We start from the raw sequence: 16,279 nt of genomic DNA on the forward strand, positions 1-16,279 counted from the left end.
TTTCTGCTCCGTCCTTCTTCAGGAAGCTGCTGCTGTCAGAGAGGACGAAGACATGAGGAGCAGAGGAGGCTTCAGAGTCCTGCAGAGGCTGCGGAGGGCTGCGGTCTGTGCGGCGGGGGGCCCCGGGACGGGGCTGGGGGGCCCCGGGACGGGGCTGGGGGGGCCCGGGACGGGGCTGGGGGGGCCCGGAGCCTGCAGGAGGCTGTCGGGCTCCGTGATCGTCTTCAACCGGGAGATGAAGAAGCGGCAGAAGGACTGGGCCGCCTCCCTGCAGGATGGACAGCAGTACGACTACCTGAGGGACGAGGTGAGGAGACGGGGGAGGGGGGTGGGGGGGGGGGGTAATCTTCATACAGAACCTCCAAGTTCTATCTAAACAAACCTTCTGGACCCGGGAGAGACCCGGATCTGGAGAATCCTCTGGGGGTGGGGGGTGTTCTAGTTCATTGGATACACCAATCCTGGTAAACAGCTGCAGGGGAGTTTTGCTTCATTTCCCTCCATTCTGGTCGCTCAGCGTTGGTGAAACATACCTGGAACATACCTGGAACATACCTGGAACATAGCTGGAACATAGCTGGAACATAGCTGGAACATACCTGGAACATAGCTGGAACATAGCTGGAACATAGCTGAGACAAACATGTTGTGCGACTCTGTCCACGTTTGGGTAACAAACTTCTTCTCATGTCTGTTGGCAGGTTGGCAGCCGAGTGGCGGATCGGGTTTATGACATTGCAAGGTGGGTTCTGAGTAGATCCAGACAGTGAGGTCCTGCTGTACTCAGAGGAACCGCCTCTGTGGCATTGAATGCTTCTGTCTATGTGAAGAAGTATCCAGTCTGACCCAAGATCAATGAAGAAGAGGAGTCTGGATCCGTCTGCAGAACAGCCGTGTGTCGTTGTGCGTCCGTCAGCTTCCAGCTCACACTCTTCTTCCTGCTCTCCGGTTCCGTAGGACGTTTCCTCTGGCGTTAGACATCGGAGCAGGAAAGAGTCACATCGCCCAGCATCTGACTGAGGTCAGTGTGAGAACCTTCATGTGGAGGTTGTGGTCTGAGCCAAAGCTCAGCTGACTGCTGTCGTTTCAGGAGGTGGTGGAGCGTCTCCTCCTGACCGACGTCTCCCAGCAGGCTCTGGTGAGTTCTGGAGGCCCGGTTTCATCCTCGGTGCTCCACAGTCTCTGAGGCCTCAAACGGGACTTTTCTGGTTCTCCTGACTGCAGAGGCAGAGGCGGCGGACCCCGATGGCGACGCGGTGCGTTCTGGCTGACGAGGAGTTCCTGCCGTTTCAGGAGAACAGCTTTGACCTGGTGGTGAGCAGCCTGAGGTGGGTCAGGAGGCCTCACTTCCTGTTATGCTCGGCTTTGTTTCATGATGACATTTGTAATCTTTTGTCTGCTTCAGTCTGCATTGGATCAACGACCTGCCCGGGGCTCTCAAACAGGTGACACACGCCGACCTCACAGGCTGACCTGGAGCTCCGAGTCGCTCAGACTGTCCCCTCCCCTCAGATCCACCAGGTGCTGAAGCCGGACGGCGTGTTCATCGGGGCCATGGTGGGCGGGGAGACGCTGTACGAGCTGCGCTGTTCGCTGCAGCTGGCCGAGACGGAGAGGGAGGGGGGGTTCTCCCCCCACGTGTCGCCCTTCACTGCCGTCACGGACCTGGGAAACCTGCTGGGCCGGGCCGGCTTCACCATGCTGACCGTGGTGAGAGTCCGTCAGCCAATCGGTGCCTGAGGTGAGGTTTTCTCAAGCTCCAGTGGGAGGAGTCTGACGGCGGTGTTTGTTTCTGAAGGACGTGGATGACGTGCAGGTCCACTATCCAGGAATCATGGAGGTCATGACGGATCTGCAAGGTACAGACCGCCAAGCCGCTGCCGCCATCAGGTTAACGCGGAAGAGCTGCCCAATCACTGATGTCTGGTGCACGAGTGTGGTGTGCACGAGTGTGGTGTGCACGAGTGTGGTGTGCACGAGTGTGATGTGCACGAGGGTGGTGTGCACGAGGGTGGTGTGCACGAGTGTGATGTGCACGAGTCTGGTGTGCACGAGTGTGATGTGCACGAGTGTGGTGTGCACGAGTGTGGTGTGCACGAGTGTGGTGTGCACGAGTGTGATGTGCACGAGTGTGGTGTGCACGAGTGTGGTGTGCACGAGTGTGATGTGCACGAGTGTGGTGTGCACGAGTGTGATGTGCACGAGTGTGGTGTGCACGAGTGTGATGTGCACGAGTGTGGTGTGCACGAGTGTGATGTGCACGAGTGTGGTGTGCACGAGTGTGGTGTGCACGAGTGTGATGTGCACGAGTGTGATGTGCACGAGTCTAGTGTGCACGAGTGTGTTGTGCACGAGTGTGGTGTGCACGAGTGTGTTGTGCACGAGTGTGGTGTGCACGTGTGTGGTGTGCACGAGTGTGGTGTGCACGAGTGTGATGTGCACGAGTCTGGTGTGCACGAGTCTGGTGTGCACGAGTGTGGTGTGCACGAGTGTGGTGTGCACGAGTCTGGTGTGCACGAGTCTGGTGTGCACGAGTGTGATGTGCACGAGTGTGGTGTGCACGAGTGTGATGTGCACGAGTGTGGTGTGCACGAGTGTGGTGTGCACGAGTGTGGTGTGCACGAGTGTGATGTGCACGAGTGTGATGTGCACGAGTGTGGTGTGCACGTGTGTGATGTGCACGAGTCTGGTGTGCACGAGTGTGATGTGCACGAGTCTGGTGTGCACGAGTCTGGTGTGCACGAGTGTGATGTGCACGAGTCTGGTGTGCACGAGTGTGGTGTGCACGAGTCTGGTGTGCACGAGTGTGGTGTGCACGAGTCTGGTGTGCACGAGTGTGATGTGCACGAGGGTGGTGTGCACGAGTGTGATGTGCACGAGTGTGATGTGCACGAGTGTGGTGTGCACGAGTGTGGTGTGCACGAATGTGGTGTGAACGAGTGTGGTGTGCACGAGTGTGGTGTGCACGAGTGTGGTGTGCACGAGTGTGGTGTGCACGAGTGTGGTGTGCACGAGTGTGGTGTGCACGAGTCTGGTGTGCACAAGTGTGATGTGCACGATTGTGATGTGCATGAGTGTGGTGTGCACGAGGGTGGTGTGCACGAGGGTGGTGTGCACGAGGGTGGTGTGCACGAGTGTGGTGTGCACGAATGTGGTGTGCACGAATGTGGTGTGCACGAGTGTGGTGTGCACGAATGTGGTGTAAACGAGTGTGGTGTGCACGAGTGTGGTGTGCACGAGTGTGATGTGCACGATTGTGGTGTGCACGAGTGTGGTGTGCACGAGTGTGATGTGCACGAGGGTGGTGTGCACGAGTGTGGTGTGCACGAGGACGGGGCTGGGGGGGGCCCGGAGCCTGCAGGAGGCTGTCGGGCTCCGTGATCGTCTTCAACCGGGAGATGAAGAAGCGGCAGAAGGACTGGGCCGCGAGTGTGATGTGCACGAGGGTGGTGTGCACGAGTGTGATGTGCACGATTGTGGTGTGCACGAGTGTGGTGTGCACGAATGTGGTGTAAACGAGTGTGGTTTGCACGAGTGTGGTGTGCACGAGTGTGATGTGCACGATTGTGGTGTGCACGAGGGTGGTGTGCACGAGTGTGGTGTGCACGAGTAAGTGTCAGACAGACAAACGGACAGAAACGCAAACAAGAGACAACCGATGTAAAATGATCCAGCAATAGTTTTGTGAATCAACGCTGCGTTTGCTGAAGTCTTTCAGAAACATGAACAGATTTTTCCTCCACTGTCTTTGAAGTCCAGAAATCCAGATTATCACCTGGATTCTAATAATCTTGATGAGTTGGGTTTCTGTTGTTCTCCTTCATCAATGAACTGAAAGAGTTCAGGCCTCAACTGAAGCTTGGCATTGCCGTGGTTTCCACTGATCCTCTAGGGATGGGAGAGAGTAACTGCGCCTGGAACAGGAGGACGCTGCTGCACAGGGACACCATGCTGGCAGCTGCTGCCGTTTACAAAGGTGAGGTGGTTTCACAACAGCAGCACACTTTGCACTACACAACAACAACACACAACGAGCAGACACCAAGCTGTTCCCGGGGGAACCCCGTCACCTCCGCCGTTCAGCCGTTCGTCTGGGAGAACACGTGGAACGTCTTCCTTCAGCTGATGCAGAGATTCCAGCAGGAACCGTTTTTTTCCGGTTGTTGGGACTCCGGCGCCCTGAAGAGTCCCTCAATAGAAACCTTGTCAGGGTTCTGCAGAACACGACCCAAACTCAGCAGGACGGACGTCCTGAGGGAGGCGAAGCAGCTGGAGGAGGTGTGGCCTCACGCTTCCTGCTGACTCAGCTGCTGCTCCACCTGTTTCCTGGCTGCTCTGACATCACTTCCTGTTTGACCAGCTGTTTCTGATGTGACTCTGCCGTCTTTCAGAGATGTATGGGAGCGAGGACGGCGCCGTGCCCGCCACCTTCGAGATCCTCTACATGATTGGCTGGAAGCCTCACGAGTCTCAGGTGAGCGTCAGAGGTGAGGTAAAAACCCCGCCCACATACGAGCACGGCTCTGGCCTCAGAAAATGTTTGATCCCCTCTGGGCTTCATGGAGCGGCGGGACAGAACCTCATTTCATAGACTCACCTGTAGACCCTCAGGTAGACGTTCTGGCTCTTCAGAAGCCCAATGAGGGTCACGGAGGGCGAGGCGATCTCCTCCGGGGTTAAAAGTCTCAAAACAAGAACCAACCATGAAACTTTACTGTTCTGAGACGGAACACCGAAGCTCCCTGTGGAAAGGATGGCGCTTAGCCAGGAGACAGGAAGTGGGCGGGGCCTCTTCAAACCCCCGTTTGGACCCACAGCAGGGACAGAACCACAGAGGTTTTTGGGTTTTGGATGAGAAGATGACGTCACTGTAGAGACGTTTGAACTGAAGCTGCTGTTTTTCAGGCCAAACCGGCGAAGCGAGGCTCCGCCACCGTCTCCTTTGGAGACCTGTCGCGGATCGGCCAGCCGGGCCCTGACCACCAATCGTAGAACCACAGACCGGACCGAGCCGCTGCACTTCATGGACGGCTTGGTGTGGCGGTCCGGCACAGGCTGGTCTGGACCGGGTCGTGACCTTCAGCAGGACCTGCACAGAGATCAGCATCTTCTGTGGTTCGCTTCAGTCAATAAACTTCCTTGTCAGATCGGATGTGGTCGTTTTTGTCCGTCTTTGTTTTGAATTCAGTTCAATTTTATTTGTAGCCCAAAATCACAACAACAGTCGTCTCGATGGGCTTCTTAGTCAAACATGAACTCAAAAGGATCATGAATACAAAGAGTTCAATAGGAAAATACTAAAATGAACTAACAAACTGACTAAGCTATACTGGCATCCCTGCCCTTAGACCCCCCTTTCTGTGAGGAAAAACTCCTAAAAAAACGGATTCCGGAAAAAACGAAGAAACCTCAGGGGTGCCCACATGAAGGAGGGATCCTCCCCCAGGACGGACAGGCGATTTACCAGAACTCTTAGAGAAGAATTAACTTATCTAACTCTACAACTACATATATAAAAGTCCAGCAGACGAGCTTCATCCAGCCGTGGTTGGGGGGACAGTCAGGGGCGCGAGTCGAGCCGGAGACAGGAACCACATCCAGGTGTAGGAGCAGGAGCAGAGACGAGGTAAACGGTCAGGAACTGGAGCACGGATGAAACAACTGGAGTCTGGAAGAACTCGAAAGAAGGAAAGAGGGACAGTCCATGAATCACTGCAGCAAACAGAGGCATGGAGAACTAAATGATACATTTTTTTGCTGCGTTTGTTTTTCCGTGGCGAGCGAGCCGACCCCCTGCATGCATCATTTCCACGCGCTCTTCAGTCACGCCTTCCTCTTTCCGTCCAAACCTCACTTCTGCCTGCAGCGCCTGCAGACATGCTGCTCCTCGTCTGCCTCCTCTCGGCTGCAGGACTCCGCGTCTGCTCAGGTAACTGAAGCCCCTCATCGCCGCCGCTCGTGTCCCGCCGACGGCTGTGAGGGACCAGAGGCCTTCAGAGGAACCTGCACCTAAACGTCTTAGACAGTTTCTTTTGCCGTCTGTCTTTGTGTTCTGGAACCGTCAAGGTTTTGGGTTTCAGCTCAGTGAGGACTTCCCCTCACAGCTGTTCTTGCTCCGTAGGAATCCTCCAGCAGGTGGCGCCGCTGCACTCGGTGGCCGTACTCCCATGTCCTCATGCAGGAGAAGACGTGACCTGGAGCAGATTTCAAAACGGGGCCAAGCTGGTTCTGGTCACCATCAGAGAGGGCCGGGAGACGAGGCTGGACCGGCGGTTCGGTTCCCAGGCCGACGGCTCGCTGGTCATCATCCAGACGGAAGCTTCTGATGAGTCCGTCTACGTCTGCAACCAGAAGCACCGAGTTTATCTGACGGTGACCTCAGATGCAAAGCAGATCCCCTCAAAAGCTCCCCCAGAACCAGGACCACGAGGAGGCGACCCTGAAGACCCGCGGGGCGGATCTGCAGAGATCCAGGAGACCTCCGGCTGGTGGAAGCTTCCTGCGGGTGTGGTAACCGGGGCAGCTCTGGTTCTGCTCTCCGCCTTCATCCTGAGGTTCTGCTCGGCGAAGAGAGCAGAGAAGACCGACGGCAGAGACCGGAGCCTTCCTGACGTGGTCTACGAGGAGATCCAGGTCATCGGCGAGCTCAACAGAGGTCCACTGTGCTGCTCTCAGCCGGCGGGCGGGAACCCGCACAGCACCGGCCCACATCCTGAGGAGATGAGGACCAAAGACAACGAGATCTACTCCAGTGATCCGTAACCATGTGTGACGAGGTTCTGATGGAGTCCGGCTGAGACGGACCTCCACCACCAACAAACGCCAGCAGGGAAAGCGCGGCTGACTCAACTAAAAAAATGTTTTATCTTAACTGAATCAAATAATGAAGTTAGATCAAAGTGAAAAAGTTTATCTTTCCAACATCCATATGTGGTCTTATCACCCTCTCATGGTGGAAAAAGTATTATCTGAGCTTCTTCATCCACTAAATCATCTTCAAATGGACACGCCATGCTGGTTCACCTCTCTGTAAACAAACTAACCTTCAACTAAACCTGCTCCGGACCAGGTTATGTTCAGAGCATGAGTTGCCATGGCAACTTGACCCACCCTGAAACATACCTCCATTTCTGGAACTGAAAGCTGAGGTTATCAACTTCCTTAGCCTCAAACTTACCGTGGGAGCTAGCATAACCTGCTTTCTGGAACACCCCCCCCTGGTTCTGAAAGCTGCAGAAAAACCTCAGAGGAACCAAATGAAATGTTTCTACTTTGAATCTGCAACCGGATCCTTCGGATCAGATCTTTTTTGAAGTTGGTGATTACTAAATGATTCTGGACCATAATTGCAATGGTAAATGCACGAACACAGAACAATGCTGTCACACAAGGGTTGAGTGAATGGAACTTATTTTGGGGGATTATTTAGATTTGTGTCCATGTTAATTTAGTCAAAAGTTGTTCACTAGTTAAACATGACAGATCTTTGTGCCATGAAAGATAACACAACCTTCCTGTTTTTTACCAGGGGGGTGTTCCAGAAAGCAGGTTCTGCTAGTTACCACGGTTACAGCGTTAAGTGTGGGCATTTGACCAAATGTGTTTAGTTGTTTAGCTGTTTTACTGTGTTTGTCTAGTTATGTTTAATTATTTCTGCACCATGAGTGAGAGAATGTGTAAGTTGGAGAAATGTCAAATGGTTTAATGTTTTAGGTTGCAAATTCATTTTTGTTTCATAAATTTTGTTGTCACAACCCCGTGACCCCGAAAGGGAAAAACGGTTAAGAAAATGAATGAATCAATGAAATTTTATTGTTGTATAAATGAGAATATCTGCAGGCTCAAACTTAGACATATGAGAGTTCAAGAATTACAATAAATTAAGATGGAAAAACATTTAAGTTAGAGTTATATGACATTCATTTAGATAAATACGTAAATTTGAGTTGTAAAAAATATTGAGTTGGATAGACATCAGAAATCAGGTTGAATAAATTTAACTCAATTACTTGTTATCAATGGAAGTAATTTAAGTTAGAAAAGTTATATATAAATGCGTCACAATGAAAATAGAAATAAGATCAGAAACTCATGCGTTTACTTTGTCTGTTCTTCTACTACAAGCAGAAACTCTTTCTTTTGCTGATGATGCAGCCGTGTTACTTTATTGATGGACGTATAATCTTCATACGCCGTCATTTAAATCTCAGACTCCGTCTGAAGTATAGCGCTCTCTTTTGTTCTCCACGCGTTTCCATGGTGACTCTGGAAATCTGCGATCCATTAAGAATGTCTTTATGTACCTGCTGTGCACGTGCATTAACCCAGGGTTACCAAGTGGAGCGTAATTACACTAACTCATATCCGGTCTGTTGGAACCAACATACCCAGAGTAAGCAAGTTCAGCCAGAGTTCAGGGTTAAAGTCAGGGGAGTTTAAACGGGCCTTCTGGAATACCCCCCTGGGTTTTACCCAATGAGTTATATCACTAGAGGAGACACGCCCGTTTTAGAAGCCTGGCCGACGGTGGCGGAGCGTGACGCCATCTTGGTGAGGTCGACGACGCCCACATGACAATGATTTCTATTGATTTTAGTGAAATGTGAAATGATACACCTTCCTCCTTCATGGACTCAGTTCTCTGATTTTGGCAGCTGAAACCCGCACAATGAACTGGTATTATGCAAAAAATGTGTTCACATGCACTGCAGTAGTAACTTGACCTCACCAAGATGGCGGCGCTCTCCTCCCGTGAGGAACCACGTGATGTCTCCTCTAGTGATAGAACTCATTGGTTTTACCTGTTTCATCATAGCCATAACAGGAAGTCGCTCCCTGTCGAGACCAATGAGTTATATCACTAGAGGAGACACGCCCGCTTTAGAAGCCTGGCCAACGGTGGCGGACCGCGACGCCATCTTGGTGAGGTCGACGACGCCCACATGACAATGATTTCTATTGATTTTAGTGGTGTCTAAGTAGCTTTTATAAACTCTATATATTTTTAGATTTAAATATATTTATACATATATATAAATATATTATATTTTATGTATATAATATATATATATATACATCATTTTTTGTTGTTAAAGAAGAGAAACAGTCAGCCTTAAAAGCTCAAACTTGAATGAAAATGCATTGTTGCAGGACTTCTTACAAATAAAAAAATAGTAGAAAGAATTTTTAAAATTAATTTCTAAACATTTAAAAGTTTTAAACATCTTTGACATGTAATTTAAATTATTTAGAAAAACCCAACAATAAGTCAATAATAATAATAATAATAATAATAATAATAAATCAATAGTAAGTCAATACAAACAATAAATAACAATACATAAATAATAAGTCAATAAATAAGAATACAAATAATTATATTATTATTATTATTAGTAGTAGTATTAATAAAAATAATAATAATATTCAAAAGAAGTCCAAAAGTAATCAATTGATTTACCCTAAAAAAAAAACAGTCTGGCCTCTTATCTAAATCTGTTTCCACAAATGTTTTGAACAGCCAGACTGTATTTCTAGTTGGTACCTCAGTGATCCATCTGGGTTTGCTCTTTTGATAGCTAAGGCCCACTTTTTCCCTAAGTCTGAATCCATTGGAAACCTGCAAGAAAAGTTCAGTCACTGAGTCAGAAATGTATAAATCTGTATTACTATTACAGCATGTTGATAACAGCCCTGCAGCATCATGGATGTCTACATGTGTTCTATTAATGAAGCCCCTTCAACCTTAAAATAAAAAAAATTAAAATACTTACCTGTGAAATGATATACCTTCCTCCTTCATGGACTCATTTATCTGATTTTGGCAGTTGAAACCCGCACAATGAACTGGTATTATGCTAAAAATGTGTTCACATGCATTCACTGCAGCAGTGACTTGACCTCACCAAGATGGCGGTGCTCTCCTCCCATGAGGAATCACGTAAAGTCTCCACTAGTGATATAACTCATTGGTCGAGACGAAGTATTACAAAATAAAAGCTTGTTAGGAAACTCGTGGCTTGCCGTAGAAAGCGCCTCCGTTTGGAACGCGGCGTTGCTACGTCGGCGGTCCCGCTTTGTTTACCAGAACCAGCAGAACAGAGTTCCTATCGGACCGGTTCTGGTCCGGGTGCGACATGACGGTGAGGAAACGCTTTATACGCGGAAGCTAGCAACATGTTAGCTAACAACACGTTAGCATAACTTACCAACAACAAACAATGAAGCCATTATAGACATAAATCTGGGTTTTCTCCGTCTTTCTTGGTTTACTGAAAACATCTTCTGGTTCATCAGCTGTTTAATTCAGATCTTTAATAAATGTCACATGAAGAACTCTGCTTCAAATATTCCATCAAATACCTAAAACAGACTTTAACATCGTTTTAAAGACAATTCCTAAATGTATAACTGTGTTCTTCAAAAGTTCATCATTACAGAGTCCGCCTTTATCACCAATTGATCCAACTAAAATAGAAATAGGACAAATGTGTTTTTCTTCATGGAACACAAACTGCTGTATTTAACGCTCAGTCTGTCAGAAGGATGAGGTTTTATTCTCTATGTAGTTCCTATAATTATGTAGTTTACTAAGAATGGAATCTACCACAAAAATACTTTTAACCAATAAAGTGAAAGAAATCTGATTTCAACTAATCCATAAATTGTACCCATATCTGCAGAGGTTAAAGAAAGTATTGATGGATCTGCTCTGTTTGTCCAGATCAGCCTGAAGATGCTGAACATTTATTTATGTCGTGTCTGTTTTCCACTAAACTCTGCTCTAAAGTTTCTCCTTTCATTTCCTCCACACAGCCTTCCACCTTTAGAACATGTTGTGTTTGGCCACACCCACTGTCCATCCCATAAACAGAACAATTCTACAGCATTAACCTTTTATTGTTTTTATGCATAAGGCACATTCATAAATAATACTCCTCATTTTCTCTCTTTATCAATGAGGTCAAACAAAACATGAACACAATAAGAAAGATATTAAAACATTTGATCTGTGCGTCACAATCAGAGATACTTTATTGATCCCACAGGTGGGAAATTTGTTTGTCACCATAGCAACTGACAGCAGAGGGGAAAAAGACCAAGAATAATATAAAAACAAAGAAAATGTTGCATAAATGCAAACAAGGTAGTATAATTTAAAAAGCTACAGAACAGTCAATGTCTTTGTGTAAAATGTAATAATGAACCCCCCCCCCCCCCCCGGTTTGTTCCCTCCTTGTTGCTGTTTTACATTGTTGTGTATTAAATTATCAATAAAGTTTGGAAGAAAAGAATTAACCATCAACACGTTAGCCTAGCATCCCGTCTGTGTAATTGTTGTTTCTGCCTCATCAGCTAAATCCAGCGAGGAAAAGCGGCGGGCTGTCTGCGGCCAACAGGACCGAACGGCAGGTACCTGACGGTAACCGTCCCGCCCCGATCCCACCTGGAGCACAGCTGTGCTCTGATAGGACAGGAGTGTCCTCCTTCATCCGTGGCCCTCCTCTCTCTTCCTGTGGAGGCGGAGTCTGCAGCCTTTAACCCTAAAGGGGTTTCCCGCCCCGGTCCTCAGGGCTCAAACACTCCTGCCTTGGATGAGCGTCCTGTCAGGCTTCTGCAGAGCCGGAGGGTCAGGTGTGTACGGTGGCTGACAGGGCTCACACTGCATACAGAAGAAGCAACACAACAACATAACCGGAAGCACAACGGCATCACCACGGCAACAGGATAAACCGCAACACAACGGAGAGGAGGACTTTTCTCTTCCTACCGGCGGAAAAACAACAATTCAGTTTCAAACTATGCGGTGCTCCTGAGAGCTACGTGATATTTGGACAACATTAAGGAGTTTTCTTACTGGATAACATAATTTCTTACAAATATACGTTTTTCAAAATTTTTAAATTTACCACAGTGACTAAAAACACCAAAGTTTTCCGTTTATCAGAGTCTAGCTAGAAGATGAAAAATGTGGAGCCTTTATTAGTCTCATGACTAAGTCATGAATCTGTCACCTGAACACCAATGTGGAAGTAAACAGTGATCCATACGCCCCCCCCCCCCCCCCCCCCGATGAAACGTCCCGTTTCAGCATAAAACAATAAAGAAGAAAATAGTCTGTTAAATCAGCATTAGAACGCTGACAATGACAGAAAGAGCTGCTCAGACGGAGACATCAGGGCCTCCTTTATAAAGGTACGCACAAAAGAAGGCGGACGCCACTCTCTACGCAATCATTGAGATTTATAAAATTTACGGTTTAAAATCTAATAATTTGACTTTTCTTTTCTAAAACTCCGTCGTATCCAATAGTTTTTTTACCGCTGGTTGGAAAGAAATGTTGTCGTGCGTTGTTTCTTCTGTATGTAGTGTGAGCCCCGTCAGCCACCGTAGGTGGCCATAAGGAGACCCCCCCCCCCCTCCTTCGAGGACCCGGCAGGAAGACGTTGCCATTTGGGTGGATTTGTCACCGAGCTCCTCCCAGCTGGAGCCACGCCCCCTTTGTGTTTCTGCTGTTTTACTTTAAGACAAATAGAAACATGTGACTGCTCCTCCAGCTGATGGGGGCCCGTACCGCTCCTCCAGCTGATGGGGGCCCGTACCGTTCCTTCAGCTGATGGGGGCCCGTACCGTTCCTCCAGCTGATGGGGGCCCGTACTGCTCCTCCAGCTGATGGGGGCCAGTACTGCTCCTCCAGCTGATGGGGGGCCCGTACCGCTCCTTCAGCTGATGGGGGCCCGTACCGCTCCTTCAGCTGATGGGGGCCCGTACCGCTCCTCCAGCTGATGGGGGCCCGTACCGCTCCTTCAGCTGATGGGGGCCCGTACCGTTCCTCCAACTGATGGCGGCCCGTACCGCTCCTCCAGCTAATGGGGGCCCGTACCGCTCCTCCAGCTGATGGGGGCCCGTACCGCTCCTCCAGCTGATGGGGGGCCGTACCGCTCCTCCAGCTGATGGGGGCCCGTACCGCTCCTCCAGCTGATGGGGGCCCGTACCGCTCCTCCATCTGATGGGGGCCAGTACTGCTCCTCCAGCTGATGGGGGCCCGTACCGCTCCTTCAGCTGATGGGGGCCAGTACTGCTCCTCCAGCTGATGGGGGCCCGTACTGCTCCTTCAGCTGATGGGGGCCAGTACTGCTCCTCCAGCTGATGGGGGCCCGTACCGCTCCTTCAGCTGATGGGGGCCAGTACTGCTCCTCCAGCTGATGGGGGCCCGTACTGCTCCTCCAGCTGATGGGGGCCCGTACCGCTCCTCCAGCTGATGGGGGCCCGTACCGCTCCTCTAGCTGATGGGGGCCCGTACCGCTCCTCCAGCTGATGGGGGCCCGTACCGCTCCTCTAGCTGATGGGGGCCCGTACCGCTCCTCCAGCTGATGGGGGGCCGTACCGCTCCTTCAGCTGATGGGGGGCCGTACCGCTCCTTCAGCTGATGGGGGACAGTACTGCTCCTCCAGCTGATGGGGGCCCGTACCGCTCCTTCAGCTGATGGGGGCCAGTACCGCTCCTCCAGCTGATGGGGGCCCGTACTGCTCCTCCAGCTGATGGGGGCCCGTACTGCTCCTTCAGCTGATGGGGGCCAGTACTGCTCCTCCAGCTGATGGGGGCCCGTACTGCTCCTCCAGCTGATGGGGGCCCGTACCGTTCCTTCAGCTGATGGGGGCCCGTACCGCTCCTCCAGCTGATGGGGGCCCGTACCGTTCCTTCAGCTGATGGGGGCCCGTACCGCTCCTCCAGCTGATGGGGGCCCGTACCGTTCCTTCAGCTGATGGGGGCCCGTACTGCTCCTCCAGCTGATGGGGGCCCGTACCGCTCCTTCAGCTGATGGGGGCCAGTACTGCTCCTTCAGCTGATGGGGGCCCGTACTACTCCTCCAGTTGATGGGGGCCCGTACCGCTCCACCAGCTGATGGGGGCCCGTACTGCTCCTCCAGCTGATGGGGGCCCGTACTGCTCCTTCAGCTGATGGGGGCCCGTACTGCTCCTCCAGCTGATGGGGGCCCGTACCGCTCCTCCAGCTGATGGGGGCCAGTACTGCTCCTTCAGCTGATGGGGGCCCGTACCGCTCCTCCAGCTGATGGGGGCCCGTACCGCTCCTTCAGCTGATGGGGGCCCGTACTGCTCCTCCAGCTGATGGGGGCCAGTACTGCTCCTCCAGCTGATGGGGGCCAGTACTGCTCCTTCAGCTGATGGGGGCCCGTACTGCTCCTCCAGCTGATGGGGGCCCGTACCGCTCCTCCAGCTGATGGGGGCCAGTACTGCTCCTTCAGCTGATGGGGGCCCGTACCGCTCCTCCAGCTGATGGGGGCCCGTACCGCTCCTTCAGCTGATGGGGGCCCGTACTGCTCCTCCAGCTGATGGGGGCCAGTACTGCTCCTTCAGCTGATGGGGGCCAGTACTGCTCCTTCAGCTGATGGGGGCCCGTACTGCTCCTCCAGCTGATGGGGGCCAGTACTGCTCCTCCAGCTGATGGGGGCCCGTACCGCTCCTCCAGCTCCTGCAGGAGCTGGTTTGTCTGAAGGCAGATCTGGAGCGGGAGCGCGAGGAGAAGAAGCTCCTCCAGCTGCAGAGGGACCACATGCTGGGCTGGAGGGGAACCGTGGAGGAGAAGCTGGAGGAAGCTGAAGCTAAGCTGAGAAACATCTGCAAGGAGAAGCAGGAGGCGGAGGAGCGCCACCAAGTGGAGATCTCTGTGAGCCTCACCCAGACCCACGACCCCCACCCCACCTCAGACACAGACCCCTCACCTTAGCTCCTCCTCCTCTGTGTGAGGTGCAGGTCTACAAGCAGAAGCTGAAGCAGATCCTGTCACATCAGCAGAACACCTCCCCCCACAACCCGCTCCAGAACCAGAACCTGCAGAGCAGAGGCGTGGAGAAGCGGCTCCAGGAGGCGCTGACGTTGGTGAGCCGTCTTCAGTCAGGTTGGTGTCTTCAGAGGAGCAAACTAAAGGCGTGCTCCTCCCCAGAATCACCAGGTGGAGCTGATGGAGAGGAGCAATGACTACAACCGCAGGCTGCGAGGTAACGGCTGCACCTGCCGTGGGGGCGGAGTCATGCCAGAGGCCACGCCCCTTCAGCCCCTCTTCCTCCTCCCCCTGCAGACGTGGAGGTCAGGTTTGATCTGAAGATGAAGTCGCTGATGGAGGAGCAGGACAGGAGGCGGGCGGCGGCCCTGCGACGGCAGAAGAAGGAGGCGTGGAGCCACATGGCGTCTCTGATGGAGGAGCACAGCAGAGCGCTGCGAGGAGAAGAGGAGCTCCGCTCTGCTGCTCAGGAGGAGCTACAGGAGGCGCAGCAGCTGATCAAGGAGCTTTCTGCCGCGCAGGAGAAGAACCAGGGGGTGCAGGAGGCGCAGCAGGAGCTGCAGAGGCGTCTGCAGGAGGAAGTGGCGGTGAGTTCTGTCTGCGCGCTGAACATCAAACACAGTCTGGATGTTGTTGACGGGGTTTTCCCTCAGGATCTCCATTCTATGCTGAAGGAGGCGCAGGAGGAGCTCAGGGATCTGAAGGAGGAGAACAAACTTCTGCTGCAGGGCTTCTGCAAGGTAAGCCCCGCCCCCACCCCCCCACTCGCTCCCTGTGACGGCGAGCTGACGGTACAAACGTTCCTGCAGGTCCAGCAGGAGCGCGACCAGCTCCTCAGGAGGCAGGAGCAGAGCATGGCAGACCTGCAGAGGAGGAGCACGCTGAAGAAGGAGCTGCTGGACAGGAAGCTGCTGGCTCTGAGCCGATTCCTGGAGAGGAAGGAGGCGCAGCTCCTGGTGGCGCCGTCGCCTCCTGCTGACGACCTGCCAGTGAGCGGCGCCGAAGTCGGACTGAACGACTCTAGTTCTGGTGAAGAGCTGGAGGCTCCTTCCTGTAGCTCGCCACGGGCTGAAGGTGGAGCGCCGTGATGGTCTCTGCGGTCCTAAGCTGAGAACGTCTGATCTTCAGAACCGGACTCTGCTGGACCCATCAGTGCGGTCCTGATCCCTGACGGACAGAGTCTCCTGGATCTCCTGCCAAGAGTGAGGGACCAACTGAGCATGTGCAGAGAATGGCTGTAGTGGAGCGTCCCACACATTTAACGGAGACCAACGCACTTCTCCGTGTGACCAGCAGGCGGCACTGCAGCCTTTCCTGAAGGAAGACGTTCACTTTGAGGAACCGAAGGCCTCACAGGTTAGCATGCAACACCAGCTCCAGCTACAACTAATGACTCGTCTGTTTTGTCATGAACTGAAAGAATAAATCATTTTTTAATAAACCCCTGTGACGTCTGGGTCGTGGTTCTGTGCTAAGC

The 16,279-nt window shown here is 52.0% G+C and overlaps 3 protein-coding genes across 6 annotated transcripts; all 3 read left to right on the forward strand.

The window, feature by feature from the left end:
• Positions 1–21: 21 nt before the first annotated feature.
• Positions 22–5,152, forward strand: ndufaf5 (NADH:ubiquinone oxidoreductase complex assembly factor 5). Of its 3 annotated transcripts, XM_023953736.1 has the most exons (12): positions 33–121; positions 164–307; positions 702–742; positions 958–1,021; positions 1,091–1,138; positions 1,225–1,328; positions 1,406–1,445; positions 1,513–1,710; positions 1,799–1,859; positions 3,893–3,976; positions 4,392–4,474; positions 4,906–5,152. In XM_023953736.1, the coding sequence occupies exons 1-12, from the start codon at positions 53–55 to the stop codon at positions 4,990–4,992; spliced, it is 1,023 nt and encodes a 340-aa protein (XP_023809504.1). In that variant the 5' UTR covers positions 33–52; the 3' UTR covers positions 4,993–5,152. The 3 variants fall into 3 exon arrangements, with proteins under 3 accessions (XP_023809491.1, XP_023809496.1, XP_023809504.1); XM_023953723.1 differs by having other exon boundaries at positions 22–307; XM_023953728.1 differs by having other exon boundaries at positions 22–307; positions 1,094–1,138.
• Positions 5,153–5,623: 471 nt separating this feature from the next.
• On the forward strand, positions 5,624–6,858 carry LOC105358217. Its single transcript, XM_011493780.3, has 2 exons — positions 5,624–5,929; positions 6,122–6,858. Exons 1-2 carry the CDS (start codon positions 5,878–5,880, stop codon positions 6,760–6,762), a joined length of 693 nt encoding a protein of 230 aa, XP_011492082.1. The 5' UTR covers positions 5,624–5,877; the 3' UTR covers positions 6,763–6,858.
• A 3,131-nt stretch (positions 6,859–9,989) lies between these two features.
• Positions 9,990–16,247, forward strand: LOC101160959 (growth arrest-specific protein 8). Of its 2 annotated transcripts, XM_004085374.4 has the most exons (8): positions 9,990–10,142; positions 11,356–11,412; positions 14,491–14,688; positions 14,775–14,900; positions 14,965–15,019; positions 15,100–15,389; positions 15,456–15,542; positions 15,612–16,247. In XM_004085374.4, the coding sequence occupies exons 1-8, from the start codon at positions 10,137–10,139 to the stop codon at positions 15,888–15,890; spliced, it is 1,098 nt and encodes a 365-aa protein (XP_004085422.1). In that variant the 5' UTR covers positions 9,990–10,136; the 3' UTR covers positions 15,891–16,247. The 2 variants fall into 2 exon arrangements, with proteins under 2 accessions (XP_004085422.1, XP_020556452.1); XM_020700793.2 differs by lacking the exon at positions 11,356–11,412 and having other exon boundaries at positions 9,991–10,142.
• Positions 16,248–16,279: the final 32 nt, after the last annotated feature.

This window comes from Oryzias latipes, chromosome 1, assembly GCF_002234675.1.
Source record: "Oryzias latipes chromosome 1, ASM223467v1".
NCBI lineage: Eukaryota > Metazoa > Chordata > Actinopteri > Beloniformes > Adrianichthyidae > Oryzias > Oryzias latipes.